Source organism: Trematomus bernacchii, unplaced genomic scaffold, assembly GCF_902827165.1.
Source record: "Trematomus bernacchii unplaced genomic scaffold, fTreBer1.1, whole genome shotgun sequence".
NCBI classification, from domain to species: Eukaryota; Metazoa; Chordata; class Actinopteri; order Perciformes; family Nototheniidae; genus Trematomus; species Trematomus bernacchii.
The window spans coordinates 1,230,239-1,246,943 of NW_022987608.1; the positions used below are offsets into that span (position 1 = coordinate 1,230,239).

General features: G+C 40.5%; 1 protein-coding gene across 1 annotated transcript; it reads left to right on the forward strand.

Moving 5' to 3' along the window:
- The first annotated feature begins 7,459 nt into the window (after positions 1 to 7,459).
- ccdc107 (coiled-coil domain containing 107) lies at positions 7,460 to 15,612 on the forward strand. The gene is made up of 6 exons (XM_034131444.1): positions 7,460 to 7,862; positions 9,225 to 9,445; positions 10,264 to 10,336; positions 10,465 to 10,555; positions 10,712 to 10,821; positions 13,065 to 15,612. Exons 1-6 carry the CDS (start codon positions 7,721 to 7,723, stop codon positions 13,409 to 13,411), a joined length of 984 nt encoding a protein of 327 aa, XP_033987335.1. The 5' UTR covers positions 7,460 to 7,720; the 3' UTR covers positions 13,412 to 15,612.
- Positions 15,613 to 16,705: the final 1,093 nt, after the last annotated feature.

Here is a 16,705-nt window from a genome sequence, read left to right on the forward strand (position 1 = left end):
TCAGTGTTCTGTCTCCCTGTTCCTGCCTGTTGGCGTCAGCTGATAGAGGTGTTATGATTCTATCTTGTTATGCACAATGTTGATTATTCTCTCTGAACTAGCTAAATACATGGGTCTGGGGTAGGGCTGTGCGATTATGGCAAAAATCATAATCACGATTATTTTGGTCAATAATTGATATCACGATTATTAAATACGATTATTCATGTCTTTGAAAACATCCATTTATTGAACTTTTAAATACAAATAATAATTTGAACAGTATCTTTTTAACTGTTGATTTCCCTGAACGTAAAATTCAATTATTATAATAAATACCAATAACAAGATCAACAAATATTTTGGAGCGCACTTCAACAAGCTACTAAACATATATAAATATGATAAATACAAATACATTTGATCAAATATGTTGCAGTGCACTGTCACAACCTAGCAAAGCAAAATAATCGTTTTTTTCGATTATGTTGTTATTGTAATTGTGGCAGGCCAAAATCGTAATTGCGATTAAAATACGATTAATTGCACAGCCCTAGTCTGGGGTAGAGTTCTTCAGAATTGACGTGGCAACTCTACCGTGAAGTCAGAACCTCTGGCTCTTGGACTTGTTTTGTGAATTCTCCGGCCGAAGCTCCTAATAAACCCATCAGTGTTTGCCATCAAAGCTCCAGCTCTCCCCGTGTCTCCTTCCTGAGTCGGTGACTCCCACTGCATTGCTACACAGAAGTTTTCCCCCACAATACATATATAAAAAAAAGACATACATACATACGGTTACAGATCTGCTGTTTAAGTGGCCGTGACAGACCTCACCTACCTCTATAAAATGTACCATTGATAAATAAATGCTAAATTGACTTTAGTTTGGTTTGATGGAAAGTAAGTATTTCTCAGAAATGTCTTACTGGACATATGAAACCAGACATTACATTACATTACATATCATTTGTTAGACGCTTTTATCCAAAGTGACTTACATTCAGTACTGTGGACAGTCCCCATAGGAGCAATTTGGGGTGAAGTGTCTTGCCCAGGGACACAACGACATGCGGACTGCAGTGGGACTCGAACTTGCTATCCACTGATTCGAAGTCCAGCACACTACCCACTGAGCCACAGCCTCCCTAGACATAGCACATCCTGAATGTTTGAACTATGCTCATTGTGCATTTTAGAATGTGCAACCCAAGCATAAAGCAGTTACAACGGTTGAGGAAGACCACGTACACAGGAAGAAAGATAACTGTGTGCAGACCTGATGATTTTAGAACCAACATCCGGGAGCAACAAGTCTTAGAGACAATATTGACAGACAAAATACTACATGTGGGTGCAAACTTACATTCTCTGTTTTAATGTTACATAAACACCAGCTACTGTAAACCAGCTAAACCAGCCATCCTGGCCAGCTAAAAAAAACATTTCAATATTTAAATGGTAACAAACACAGTAACACTATGTATGATAAGAAAAAGGCAACAAAGAAAGTGTTTTTTTATTTTTCCTTGTTCATGTCCATAATGTTTCCCGTTGTGTAGCGTTCAGCCTTTCCCAATCTGGCCTGCACTTCTGTCTGTTGAAGCCACTTCTTGAAGCAAACTGAAAAGAAATGTACAGATATAAGTACACTGTAAAAAGAAAACTTGATATTTACGTTAACATTTGGGCTGCTGTGGTTGCCAGAACGTGACCGTTAAAGTATGATAAAATACATTACAAATTGCAGTTGGTTGGCATAGACGTTACAGTCAACAATTGCTTATGGTGAATTACAATGGCAAAAACAAATAGAGCTAGTGTACACGGTGCAGCTGTATTATCTGGGAAATAGAAGAATCGGATCAGGATTCGGTATTGGCAGACAATCAATATCAAATTAATCGGATCATTATTAGCATCAGCACTTGATCACCTTTGTCGACTTGCAGCCTAAATACAAAGATAACTCCACTCCTCTCCTACCACTGCTTACCTCTAATAAGCCTTGGTAGAACTAGTGTCCGAGTCATAGGGTCCAGAACTGACTGAAGACATGTGGAACCGAGTCATAGGGTCCAGAACTGACTGAAGACATGTGGAACCGAGTCATGGGGTCCAGAACTGACTGAAGACATGTGGAACCGAGTCATGGGGTCCAGAACTGACTGAAGACATGTGGAACAGAGTCATGGGGTCCAGAACTGACTGAAGACATGTGGAACAGAGTCATGGGGTCCAGAACTGACTGAAGACATGTGGAACAGAGTCATGGGGTCCAGAACTGACTGAAGACATGTGGAACAGAGTCATAGGGTCCAGAACTGACTGAAGACATGTGGAACCGAGTCATAGGGTCCAGAACTGACTGAAGACATGTGGAACCGAGTCATGGGGTCCAGAACTGACTGAAGACATGTGGAACAGAGTCATGGGGTCCAAAACTGACTGAAGACATGTGGAACAGAGTCATGGGGTCCAGAACTGACTGAAGACATGTGGAACCGAGTCATGGGGTCCAGAACTGACTGAAGACATGTGGAATCGAGTCATGGGGTCCAGAACTGACTGAAGACATGTGGAACAGAGTCATGGGGTCCAGAACTGACTGAAGACATGTGGAACAGAGTCATAGGGTCCAGAACTGACTGAAGACATGTGGAACAGAGTCATGGGGTCCAGAACTGACTGAAGACATGTGGAACAGAGTCATAGGGTCCAGAACTGACTGAAGACATGTGGAACAGAGTCATGGGGTCCAGAACTGACTGAAGACATGTGGAACAGAGTCATGGGGTCCAGAACTGACTGAAGACATGTGGAACAGAGTCATGGGGTCCAGAACTGACTGAAGACATGTGGAACAGAGTCATGGGGTCCAGAACTGACTGAAGACATGTGGAACAGAGTCATAGGGTCCAGAACTGACTGAAGACATGTGGAACAGAGTCATGGGGTCCAGAACTGACTGAAGACATGTGGAACAGAGTCATAGGGTCCAGAACTGACTGAAGACATGTGGAACCGAGTCATAGGGTCCAGAACTGACTGAAGACATGTGGAACAGAGTCATGGGGTCCAGAACTGACTGAAGACATGTGGAACAGAGTCATAGGGTCCAGAACTGACTGAAGACATGTGGAACCGAGTCATAGGGTCCAGAACTGACTGAAGACATGTGGAACAGAGTCATGGGGTCCAGAACTGACTGAAGACATGTGGAACAGAGTCATAGGGTCCAGAACTGACTGAAGACATGTGGAACCAAGTCATGGGGTCCAGAACTGACTGAAGACATGTGGAACCAAGTCATGGGGTCCAGAACTGACTGAAGACATGTGGAACCGAGTCATGGGGTCCAGAACTGACTGAAGACATGTGGAACCGAGTCATGGGGTCCAAAACTGACTGAAGACATGTGGAACCGAGTCATGGGGTCCAGAACTGACTGAAGACATGTGGAACCGAGTCATAGGGTCCAGAACTGACTGAAGACATGTGGAACCGAGTCATAGCGTCCAGAACTGACTGAAGACATGTGGAACAGAGTCATAGGGTCCAGAACTGACTGAAGACATGTGGAACCGAGTCATGGGGTCCAGAACTGACTGAAGACATGTGGAACAGAGTCATGGGGTCCAGAACTGACTGAAGACATGTGGAACAGAGTCATAGGGTCCAGAACTGACTGAAGACATGTGGAACCGAGTCATGGGGTCCAGAACTGACTGAAGACATGTGGAACCGAGTCATAGCGTCCAGAACTGACTGAAGACATGTGGAACAGAGTCATAGGGTCCAGAACTGACTGAAGACATGTGGAACAGAGTCATAGGGTCCAGAACTGACTGAAGACATGTGGAACCGAGTCATGGGGTCCAGAACTGACTAAAGACATGTGGAACAGAGTCATAGGGTCCAGAACTGACTGAAGACATGTGGAACAGAGTAATGGGGTCCAGAACTGACTGAAGACATGTGGAACAGAGTCATAGGGTCCAGAACTGACTGAAGACATGTGGAACAGAGTCATGGGGTCCAGAACTGACTGAAGACATGTGGAACAGAGTCATAGGGTCCAGAACTGACTGAAGACATGTGGAACAGAGTCATAGGGTCCAGAACTGACTGAAGACATGTGGAACAGAGTCATAGGGTCCAGAACTGACTGAAGACATGTGGAACAGAGTCATAGGGTCCAGAACTGACTGAAGACATGTGGAACCGAGTCATGGGGTCCAGAACTGACTGAAGACATGTGGAACCGAGTCATGGGGTCCAGAACTGACTGAAGACATGTGGAACCGAGTCATGGGGTCCAAAACTGACTGAAGACATGTGGAACCGAGTCATGGGGTCCAGAACTGACTGAAGACATGTGGAACCGAGTCATAGGGTCCAGAACTGACTGAAGACATGTGGAACCGAGTCATAGCGTCCAGAACTGACTGAAGACATGTGGAACAGAGTCATAGGGTCCAGAACTGACTGAAGACATGTGGAACCGAGTCATGGGGTCCAGAACTGACTGAAGACATGTGGAACAGAGTCATGGGGTCCAGAACTGACTGAAGACATGTGGAACAGAGTCATAGGGTCCAGAACTGACTGAAGACATGTGGAACCGAGTCATGGGGTCCAGAACTGACTGAAGACATGTGGAACCGAGTCATAGCGTCCAGAACTGACTGAAGACATGTGGAACAGAGTCATAGGGTCCAGAACTGACTGAAGACATGTGGAACAGAGTCATAGGGTCCAGAACTGACTGAAGACATGTGGAACCGAGTCATGGGGTCCAGAACTGACTAAAGACATGTGGAACAGAGTCATAGGGTCCAGAACTGACTGAAGACATGTGGAACAGAGTAATGGGGTCCAGAACTGACTGAAGACATGTGGAACAGAGTCATAGGGTCCAGAACTGACTGAAGACATGTGGAACAGAGTCATGGGGTCCAGAACTGACTGAAGACATGTGGAACAGAGTCATAGGGTCCAGAACTGACTGAAGACATGTGGAACAGAGTCATAGGGTCCAGAACTGACTGAAGACATGTGGAACAGAGTCATAGGGTCCAGAACTGACTGAAGACATGTGGAACAGAGTCATAGGGTCCAGAACTGACTGAAGACATGTGGAACCGAGTCATGGGGTCCAGAACTGACTAAAGACATGTGGAACAGAGGACAGGCATGGTTCCATGTACAGGAAACTGGAACTTTGAACAGGTGTTTTCATATTTTCTGCCTGAAGATTCACAAGTCCTTGATCAGGTGTTTCATGTGGGCTGGCATGATCCTTTCTGCAGTGATGAATAAAGTGATATATTGTATATATCAATATTATATATACATAATGATGGTAACAACTATAAGACATACATACTTGTGTTACAGATCTGCTGTTTTAAGTGGCCGTGACAGACCTCACCTACCTCGATTAAATGTACCATTGATAAATAAATGCTAAATTGACTTTAGTTTGGATTGATGGAAAGTAAGTATTTCTCGGAAATGTCTTTCCGTAAATATGAAACCAGACATAGCACATCCTGCACTTTGAACTATGCTCATTGTGCATTTTAGAAAGTGCAACCCAAGCATGAAATGGTTACAACGGTTGAGGAAGACCACGTACACAGGAAGAAAGATAACTGTGTGCAGACTTGATGATTTTAGAACCAACATCCGGGAGCAACAAGTCTTAGAAACAATATTGACAGACAAAATACTGCATGTGGGTGCACACTTACATTCTCTGTTTTAATGTTACATCAATCCTATGAATGTAAGAGATTAGGTTAGCTTCATCATATCAACATTTGTTTAAGTGAATAATAAAGTTTCTCTCAGGTTTCTATCAGCCTGTCACTCGGAGACGGTGATCGCGGAAGCTTTCCTCCTGCCTTCACAAACTTTACACACGTATTTATAAAAAAAAAGCATAATTCCATGTGTGTCATTCTATTAGTCCAGGATGATCACAGTATGGCCGGTTATTTTTCGCAATGTAGTATGCCGTTCTAAAGACATTATGGGTGGAAGCCAACATTTCTTTTTGAGTTTTTAGAAAGCTTGATTTTAAAGCTTCTTCATTTTTGTCTTTTTACTATGTCCTGTGCTAATTTGTGACTCCTGTTTCCAATTGCTACTCAGGGATGTCATGACGTGGAGGGGGGCACACCCTATTTACTCTGGAAGAACCACAGCATGAAATGCAACACTAAAATCATACCGTACTTTGAATGAGGGGGTATTGGGGAAATACTGAATGCACTCTTCCAATATCAGATTACACATGATAACAAAGGTATCCCAACTGTAGCTGTGCACATGACAGGATGTATGATTACCTATAAGAGCATCAGGACTGTTTTAGGCATGATTGTACTTGAGTAAAAGTAGAAGTACTCAGATCTTGAACTTGAGTAAAAGTAGAAGTACTCAGATCTTGTACTTGAGTAAAAGTAGAAGTACTCAGATATTGTACTTGAGTAAAAGTAGAAGTACTCAGATCTTGTACTTGAGTAAAAGTAGAAGTACTCAGATCTTGTACTTCAGTAAAAGTAGAAGTACCAGAGTGTAGGAATACTCTGTTACAGTAAAAGTCCTGCATTCAAAATGTTACTCAAGTTAAAGTAGAAAAGTATTCTCATCAAAATATAGTTAAAGTAGCGACAGTAAAAGTAGTCATTGTGCAGATTGGTCCATTTCAGAATAATATATATGATATGTTTTATAATGATTGATCATGAAAGTGTTCTCAAAGCTGGTAAAGGTGCAGCTAGTTTGAATGACTTTGTATACTGCAGGGTAGCTTGTGAATTTACTCCAGGTGGAACTAAAGTCTGATTTAACACTTGACTATATTTCACATCATTCATCCACATCTGTAAAGTAACTAAAGGTATTAAATACATGTAGTGGAGTAAAAGTACAAAGTAGCATGAAATTGAAATACTAAAGTGAAGAAGAAGTACCTCAAAATTGTGCTTAAGTACAGTACTTGAGTAAGTTATCAATATTTAAACAGACATGTAGAGAACCTCTTCTGCAAACAGGGGGCAGGAGCGTGCTTTTCATGTTCTGTTACAACAGATAAAACCTCAAGCGATGAGGAAGTTGCTGTACGTATTTTCAAAATAAAAGTCAGATCTTTTGCAAAATTATTCATATATAATTTTTTTCTGAGAAAGAATAATCAGAAGAACTCAATTTTCTTTTCTTTTTTTTACTATTCGTCACAACCCACATTTTGATAATTCCTATATATTAAATACATACATATATATATATATATAGTTACACGAGCACAAATGATATATTTAAAAACATATAATAAAATAGTCACATGACAATTAGAGTTTAGAGAATTCCCAACTGAAGCCTTTTTTTTTACTTTTGGTCACGTGACGTTCCACAAATGTTGTTCTCGTGTCTCCCAGTTGACGCTTTTATTCTGAAAGCGCCTCCCTCGGATGTCCTGCTCCTGTTTTATTGCAGTGGATCAGAGCCAGCTGTTTTTGAGCAGAACAGCTGAGGTTTTATGTTTCACTCATCGCACTCTTTCATTTCCATTTAACCTCACAGCTTTTTTTATTCCCCTACTCCTTCTCCAGCGTCTTCATCCATTTCTCTTATAGTGTGTGTGCGAGTGTGTGTGTATGTGTGTGTGTGTGTGAGTGTGTGTTTGTTTGTGTGTGTGCGTGTGTGTGCGTGTGAGTGTGTGTGTGCACCGAGCATGGTGGTGTCAACATCACAACAAGTCGCCCTGGCTTTCACGGCCGTGCTTTTCACGTTTGTTGTCCTGCCCAGGATGTTCGGGGTTGGCGGAGGAACCGGGACCAAAGAGACCCGGTTCGACCCCCGGCTCTCCAGAAAAGGTAAGAACAAGGGATCCAGATGTTGTACTTGAGTAAAAGTAGAAGTACTCAGATCTTGTACTTGAGTAAAAGTACAAGTACCAGAGTGTAGGAATACTCTGTTACAGTAAAAGTCCTGCATTCAAAATGTTACTCAAGTAAAAGTAGAAAAGTATTATCATCAAAATATAGTGAAAGTAGCGACAGTAAAAGTAGTCATTGTGCAGATTGGTCCATTTCAGAATAATATATATGATATGTTTTATAATGATTGATCATTAAAGTGTTCTCAAAGCTGGTAAAGGTGCAGCTAGTTTGAATGACTTTGTATACTGCAGGGTAGCTTGTGAATTTACTCCAGGTGGAACTAAAGTCTGATTTAACACTTGATTATATTTCACATCATTCATCCAGATCTGTAAAGTAACTAAAGGTATTAAATACATGTAGTGGAGTCAAAGTACACCATTTACCTCTGAACTGTAGAAGGGTAGAAGTACAAAGTAGCTTTAAATTGTACTTAAGTACAGTCGTTGGGTAAAATGAAGTGCCTTTTCCCAATCCTCACGTTCCTGAGTGGTGTTTTATTTTGTGCAATAGAAACACCTGTTTGAGGCAGCTCAGAGAAGCAGGTTTTTTATTGTGAAAAGCCTTTCTTGAATTAGCCTAACAATGTATAATATCGTTCTCTACTGACAGGATGTGCGTTTTAAGCTAATTCTTTGTAATAGTTTTTCTAGCAGCTCAATCTACTTTTAGGCATTTTGTTTTGTAGTTTGTGGGGATTAAATGTCTTCTGCCAGACCCTCCTGTTTCGCTTGTATCTTGGCATTGCACTTATTGTACATCGCTTTGGATAAAAGTGTCAGCTAAATGCAATGTAATGTTGTTAGAAAAATCTCACTGGTCACCGGCTTGAGCTTCAATCTCAGGATCCATGTATTTCTGATCCTCTCCAGAATGGAAGTAGTCATCACATACAGAGCATCAACTAGTTCCTGAACAGTGTCCTTCACATGCTGATATCCAAGAGAGGGAGTTACACAGTCACAAGATGGAGGAATATAAAGCAGTATTCAATGTTTAGTTCAGATTAGCTCCACGTCAGAAATGAGCATGCTTGTCATATGTCTATCTCCATAGAGGCTGAATCATCATGTTAATCACATAGCTATCATATGCCTCAAACAGTCCTGATGCTCTTCTAGGTAATCATACATCCTGTCATGTACTCAGCTACAGTTGGGATACCTTTGTTATCATGTTACTCTCAGATTGGAAGAGGACATTCACTATTTTCCCAACAAATGTAAAAGCATATCTTCCTCCCACTGTAATCAGAATCCTCTCCCTTTGTTCCCTCTCATGTTGTTCTGGTACCAGCTGGCCCGGGTCCAGGTGCAGTGAGAGGTCAGCCGATGAACCTGAACGCACCGGGTTCCCCTCAGAGCCCGGAGAACATGCAGCAGATGAAGAAGCTGATGGAGCAAGAGATGAAGAGCGACAACAAATTCAAATCCAACAGCAACAAGGGCTACGTGTTCACGCTGATGCCTCTCTACGCCATCGGGCTCGGAGTGTTTGCAGCCTATAAGTTCTTAAAGGTGAGTAAAGATAGGAAGTCCAGCTCATGGAGACCTGTTGGGAACACGGAGATGTTGAGTACCACAACGTTTTATGTTAGAAATGTATAGTACGGGCCCCTAGCACATAGAAACTACCGGATGCTAACTTGCATATGTTGAGCAATTTGCACATTAGCACAAGTTGCAATAATTAGCATATGCAGACAGTAGCTAAACAATTGCTTGGCAGATTTGGACAATTTTGGAGTGGTTTTGGAGGTCATTGAGGATGTTGAATCCTTTTGCTGCCATTATCAGGGTCAAGCACGGCAGTTTTAACCAAAAAGTGGCCATATTTGACAGATTTTGATTAATTTGTGGACGTTTTTAAAGATTATGGGGACTCAAAACTGCCATTTTTGGTGTCACTTAATTCAGGATTAGATACACTGTCCAATAACATCATAAAAAGACAGGTACCAACTTGAGGGTGTGGCTCAGTGCGTTGATCTTCGGATGAATCAGGAGCGCTGGTTCAATCCCCACTGCAGTCAGCATGTTGTTGTGTCCTTGGGCAAGACACTTCACCCCAAATTGCTCTTGTGGGGATTGACCACAGTATTGAGTATGTAAGTCGTCTAACAATAGACATGTAATAAATAAAGCTACTGCAGTCTCACCTGCATTCATTAAGGACTTAACGGGATTTAACTCGACTTGCCCGAAATAAAATGACATGAGACTTGGAACAAATGAGTCAAATGTCTGCCTGTAACACTGTGGAACTTTGAGATCATTTACAAATGTGATAAACGAATTTGCAAAACCAACATGGTGTCATTTTCTTCCACCCACAGATAAAGTCTGCAGATGACAAGGAACAACAAAAGGAGAAAGTTGTGAAAGGAGCAAAAAAATCAGTGGAAGCAGGTGTGTGTTTCATCCCCGTCTGATTTCTGTTTGCATATCTGTGTTTCCTCAAATCAAACAAACATGTGAGTGTTGAATTACCCCTGAAGTCCCCCTCTCTGCACACTTTTGTGTTTGTTCCGGTGCAGAGAACCAGCTGAATGAGCTGGAACAAAGGCTGACGCAGACGGAGAGGATGCTGAACTCCATCCTCACTCAGCTGGACCCGCTCACTAACTGGTTTGTTTTCATGCTCTCTGCTTCTGAAACATGATCCTCACGTTACTCTGCCTGTCCCTTTTCATTTAGCTGGCCTACAGTGTAAAGGAGGGCACAGGGGATTGAGTAAATGTACTTTACACCACTGGAGATATATTTGTTTTCATTTCTCTTCAGTGTGAAGTCCGTGGCCCTGGATCAAAAGAACGAGATCATGTCTCAGCTGCAGACCATCCGCGTCCTGATGAAGAAGAGAGGCATGGACTGCCCCCCAATCAACATCAACGGTACATAGTGTTTGAGCGTGTTCTTAGGACAAACTATTCACACTGTCACTTCCCAGTTTGCTTAGTAACCTCATGCATCTCACACCTATAGTTACAATGTTAGCGTGCATTAATCCAGCGTGCTAACTGTGAAATGTTTCCAATGAAAAAGACCCAAACCAGCAACCTGCAGGATAGATGATAAGATATTGAAAATGCAGTCACGCCATCTCTCGATCTGGCTTCAGCTTTGGTTTGTTGCCATAAACCACAATTGGAATTTTGACTTTGGCAGACGAGCCGACACACGTTTTTAGAGAAGTGTTTTGCATCTGATTTTACGATTACAAATGTGGCTGAAGTCTGATTTGCATACGTTTGCAAACACGGTTTCTGCATGAAAATTCCCATATTTTACATACTGTAGTTCTAGGTAAAAATGGTCAAATATTTACAGTGACAATACTATACAGTATGGTGAATCCAACATATATTTATACACCAGAGAATGTTGCAGCAGATGCAGTAGAAACCTCAGTTTATCATATATCCATACACCATGTCATACATATGTATAAACATAATAACAAGTGTCTTTTAAAGAACTTTGGCTGAAACATAAAATAAGACAAGAGGAGAATCAGGTGTTACAGCCGCGCCTCCGTGCAGCTTTTTATAGTACAGTAGACCAAGGAATAACCTGTTTTGCATGTTGTGTGCTGCGGGGCTTTTCTGTGGTTTCGTCCCAGAATCTGCAACCGAAAAACAAACCTGCTGATTATACTTTCAAACCGTCATCCAGAGACATGCAAATGGCGGCCTGAAACGTGAAACATCACACTATAGCTGCACACAGTGAACACATTCATCCATTTCAGTGCAGTTTAGCAGAACTTTATACGGTACATTTTTCAAATAGTGAAGTACAAAGAGAACCAAACATTAGAAAATAACTACATCATGTTTTAGTCAGAAGCCTCCCCCTTTTCTTCCTGTTTTAATTGACTTTAGGATCTGTTAATGCAACACCTCATCCATGTTTGTTTCGACAAATTCAGTCTCAGAGTCTCTGCTGCCCTGAGATACTTCACACAGAAAAACTGTCCATTTGTTGAAATCAATTAAACCTGCATTAGCGTTGAAAGCTTTCCGGCGGTTAATAGCAGGAATAAATCCCTCCGTGACTTCTTTCTGCAGTGTTGGGTTTCATTGATGGTTACTGAACAGCTCACAAGAGACAGGAAAGACTTGATGAATGAAAGCAATATTTCTAATGTTTAAAAAAAGTGACAGCAGAACATGATATCTGTTTACGGAGGCTGTGGCTCAGTGGATAGTGTGCTGGACTTCGAATCAGGGGGTAGCAAGTTCGAGTCCCACTGCAGTCAGCATGTCGTTGTGTCCCTGGGCAAGACACTTCACCCCAAATTGCTCCTGTGGGGATTGTCCACAGTACCGAATGTATGTAAGTCGCTTTGGATAAAAGGGTCTAACAAATGACATGTGATGTTTACACTGGTGCTGATGGATTAGCGATGTGGAAATGGATATTAAGCTGAATTCGTTATGTTACAGTAGCTGTTAGAATACTTCAGAGTTTTCCACATGGCTTTTGTTGCATATCTCCTTTGAATGCTATCCATTGAGACTGAGACTTAACTGTGTTTTAAATTCTGGCTTTTATCAGATAATAATAATAATAAGTATAATGATAATAATAGTTATATAAATCAACATTTACATTTTTTATAAAATTAATCAATAAAAAAACAATAAGAAAACTAATAAAATAATAAGAATGAAGACCAACTTAAAAGGGAATGTCGCTAATAAAACTATAAAATATATACAATAAATAAAACCTATAAAATAAATAAATAAAAGGGCGTTATAAATAAATAAAACCCTAACGTAAAAATATATGTTTTCAGCTGTTTTTTATCAATGGAAAATGCCCTTCACTTTTAAATCCGTTAAACATTCATGTTTGTCATCTTGCAATATACCTATTTATTTATATAAATAGTTATCACTGCAATAAACCGTATTTAATTTAGTCTTAATTTACATTATTTTATTTCATATTCTGTTCTTGTACATATCATATTCTATTTACAGTTTTTTTGCACAATTTTTTTTTATTACATATATGTTGCATTGTTGGAGGAGCTCAGGTCCGTAGAATTTCATTGCCATTTCTACACTGTAGCTGCTGAGCATATGACAATAAAACCTTTGCATCTTGAATATCGCCTGTCTTTCAGAGTCGTCCTGCGAGCGAAATCTAGACGACATCATCGAGTCGCTCGGAGCCAAAGACTCTGCAGCGGAAAGTTCTCCAGAAACGCCTGAAGCTTCGGAGCAGATCCGTCCGAGGCGTTTGGAAGACGATGCTGCAGCAGAAGGTGCAGAGATGAAGGAGCTGAAACCTGAGGAGTCAGACGGGGAAGTGGCAGAGACAGAAGAAGGAGAGGAGGAGGAGGAGGAGGAGGAGGAGGAGGAGGAGGAGGAGGAGGAAGAAGGTTTGGAGGACTCCTCTGAGACAAACATTGAGGACGTTGGATCAGAGCAGCTTGTTTCTGGCCTCAGGCGCCGAAACAAGCCCGACTGAACTCACTGTGGAGGAATGAGACGGATTATTATCAAAACCTGAATGTCTTTCTTTCCCAAATAGTCTCCTTGCCTGCAGTGTGAATGCAGAAATGTTGAGTACCCCAAAGTTTATGTTAGAATTGTATAGTACGGGTCCCCAGCAATTTGCCTAGTTGGCATAAGTTGCATTAATGAGCATATGCAGACAATATTTCAAAAGTGGCTTGGCTGATTTGGACAATTTTGGTCTGGTTTTTGAGATGTTGAATCAATGTTTGACCTTTTTATGATCAGAAATGGGAGTTTTGAGTCTCCTAAAACTTTAAAATCGACCCAAAATTCATTAAGAAAACACATATATGTCCACTTTCTGGTTAAAACTGCCCTTTTTGCTCCTGAAAATGTTAGAAATTGATTCAATAACTTCCAAAACCACAACAAGATCATCCAAATTTGCCAACCCATTTTTTTTTAACTATTGTCTGCATATGCTAACTAACGCAATTTAGGCTAATTGTACAAATTGCCCAACATATGCAAGTTAGCACCCGGCAGTTTCTATGTGCTGGGGACCCGTACTATACATTTCTATCATAACACTTTGGGGTACTCAACATTTCAGTGTTTACAACAGGACTCTATGAGATGGTAAAGTAAAAGGCTGTCTACATATTAACAATAATCATATATTGCATTCATAGGAAACTCTAACACATGATGCTCTATTTTCCTGTTGCACTCACAGGGACCAGCACAAACACATGTGCACAAGGTCAACGAGTCAATATGATACTACTCTTCCTATAGATGCAAGAAAGGGTTACATGACATATTAATCTTCTGTTTCTGTCAGGCTACTCGTTTCATACCTTTGTAACAGCTGTGAGAATGATATGGCATTAGGAATCTGCAGCGTAAAGTTCCTACATTTATTCAGATTTTACCTATAATTTACCCCATTTCCATAATAACTTGGTGCACACATGCTTACCAAAGATAGTTGTGTTGTTGTAAATAGCAGTGTGCATGAATACTGTTTAAACTCAGACCCTCTTCCACCCCCACGAGAAAAAAGAAAAATCAATCCTCTTGCTGTTCCTCTCACTTTTGCACCACTGCACACTGGGCACAAAAACAGACGGAGGATAGACGTGTTGGAGGAGCTCCAGCATTGTGTAGTGCTACTGGTTTTAGTCTTTGTGTGCTGACTTTAAAATGTCCTGCTTTTGCCAACACTTATCATTGCCTTTTTTTTAGGATGAAATCACTACATGTATATTTATTTTATTGGCTCTGTCGTTGGTTTCTCTGCATTAAAGGGAGGCTGCATTTTGCATTTGCCATTACTTTTCACATGTTTATCCAGTAGTCCAACAGACTTAGGATAACAATACTGAGATGTCTTTTTGCGGTACTGTTGTTGCATTTCCTGCAGGTCTTTTAACGCTTATTTCCACTATGATGAATGCCACAGGATGTGAGCATTGGATGACTTAAAACCCCAGCTTCTCCGTCTGTTCATTTAGAGAACAAGTGCTTTCATGGTTTGCATCCTAACCCCGAACATCCTGTGTGCTGGGACTTTCCAGAAATGAATGATTGATTGATGACCATTTCCTGTTTAATCATAAAGGGATTGACTCTAATGTGCTGGAGCCGATGAGCAGAATATTCTAATGTGTGTTGTGAAAATGTGAACCTGTGTTTGGGCATACATCAAAACCAACTGCATGTGCTTTTTCAAATCATTTGTAAATGTAATTATCATATAGGACGATGACAATCATTTGGTCAACCAGAAACACATTTCCTAGTTACATTTGTCTACTTTTTTCATTTTAAATCATTGTATTTGGGATGTGTTTAATTGGATGTTTGTTGGATACTTATATCATTGAGAGAAGTGCATTTTATTGCTCAGTCATTGGGTACATACTATCAATGTGCTTTTCTAAATATCTATTACTATTCAGGTGTGGATTTTTGTTTTTCAAATGACAACAAGTCTTGTTATAATTTGTGCTGATGTCAGTTATTTAAGTGATTAATCACAGCATGTATGATCATCATTTTTGCATCATGTGTCCTTGTCTGTTACAGTTTAGGACTCACTTTATTTAACTCATAGTAGATAGTAATAGTAGATAATAGAATACAATTTGCTTAGTGTTTGGGAAAAATTCATTGTAAAAATTAAATATGTTTGGAAAATTGAGATTCCCCATTAGCAGAGTGTTATCATTTAATATCACATTTTGTTATTGTGAAGCCCAACCATCATTGCCCTATTATTGGCTGTTTTACCACTTAATCATGAGTGTATTTATCTATTCATTGCCACATCACACATATTTGCCTTCATTTGTTTTCTAAATGTGTGTGTCCAGTGGTTCTCAACTGGTCAGGCCTCGGGACCCACTTTTTTCCTTTGTCAATAAATCGCGACCCGAAATTTTGAACCACTGAAATCTATTCAACAAAAAATCGTGCTGTAATATATACGCTTTTCAGCATACAATATTAATTAAAGTGAAGTACAGTGCATATATCCCTTATGTCCCTTCGCATAACTAAAGTATGCTTTTAAAAAAGGTTTAATGAGATGATGGAATCAAAGCTGAACTGTATAACATAAAAAGGCCCACATGCTGAAAACCCAAACCCAGCAGGGGGTCTGGGGGGATTCTCCCCCAGGAGATTTTTAGAAATACTAACATATAAACTACGCATTCTGGTACACTCTGAGAAGAAAATAAATAAATATATTACTACCCGACATTGATAATATTTTATGCCATTGTTTGTTTTTCACTTTGTTCTGACAGCTTGCTGCTCCACACAGAGAGAAGAGCAAAGAGGAGATAGTCTGTGTGAATTACTTTAAATTGTGGGTAAGGGTAGATCCGATTGTTCTGTGACCTGTCAATCATCAAACCGGGGGTCATATTTCATTATGTGTTCATTTTGATCTGAAGTTGTACCCATGGATGTATAAAGAATAGTTCTACCGCAAAGTTATTCTCCGTGGGGACTTTTTCAAAACCTTTTATGGTCTCCGGTACTTCCAGTCCAACGCCAATTTTTCTTCACTCACACATTCACCCACTCGAAACGGGTCCGCGACCCACCAGTTGAGAACCACTGTATTAGTCATTCCCCTTAATGCATTGTCACATTTCTGTGTTGAACGTTGTGTATTTCATGTGGGAGTTGCCTTAGGAGAAAATAAAACGAGAGATGCATTATGGTAAAAAGATTATCACATGTTTTTTAATGCCAAATCTGAAAATTCATTAAAGCTTAATAAATAATA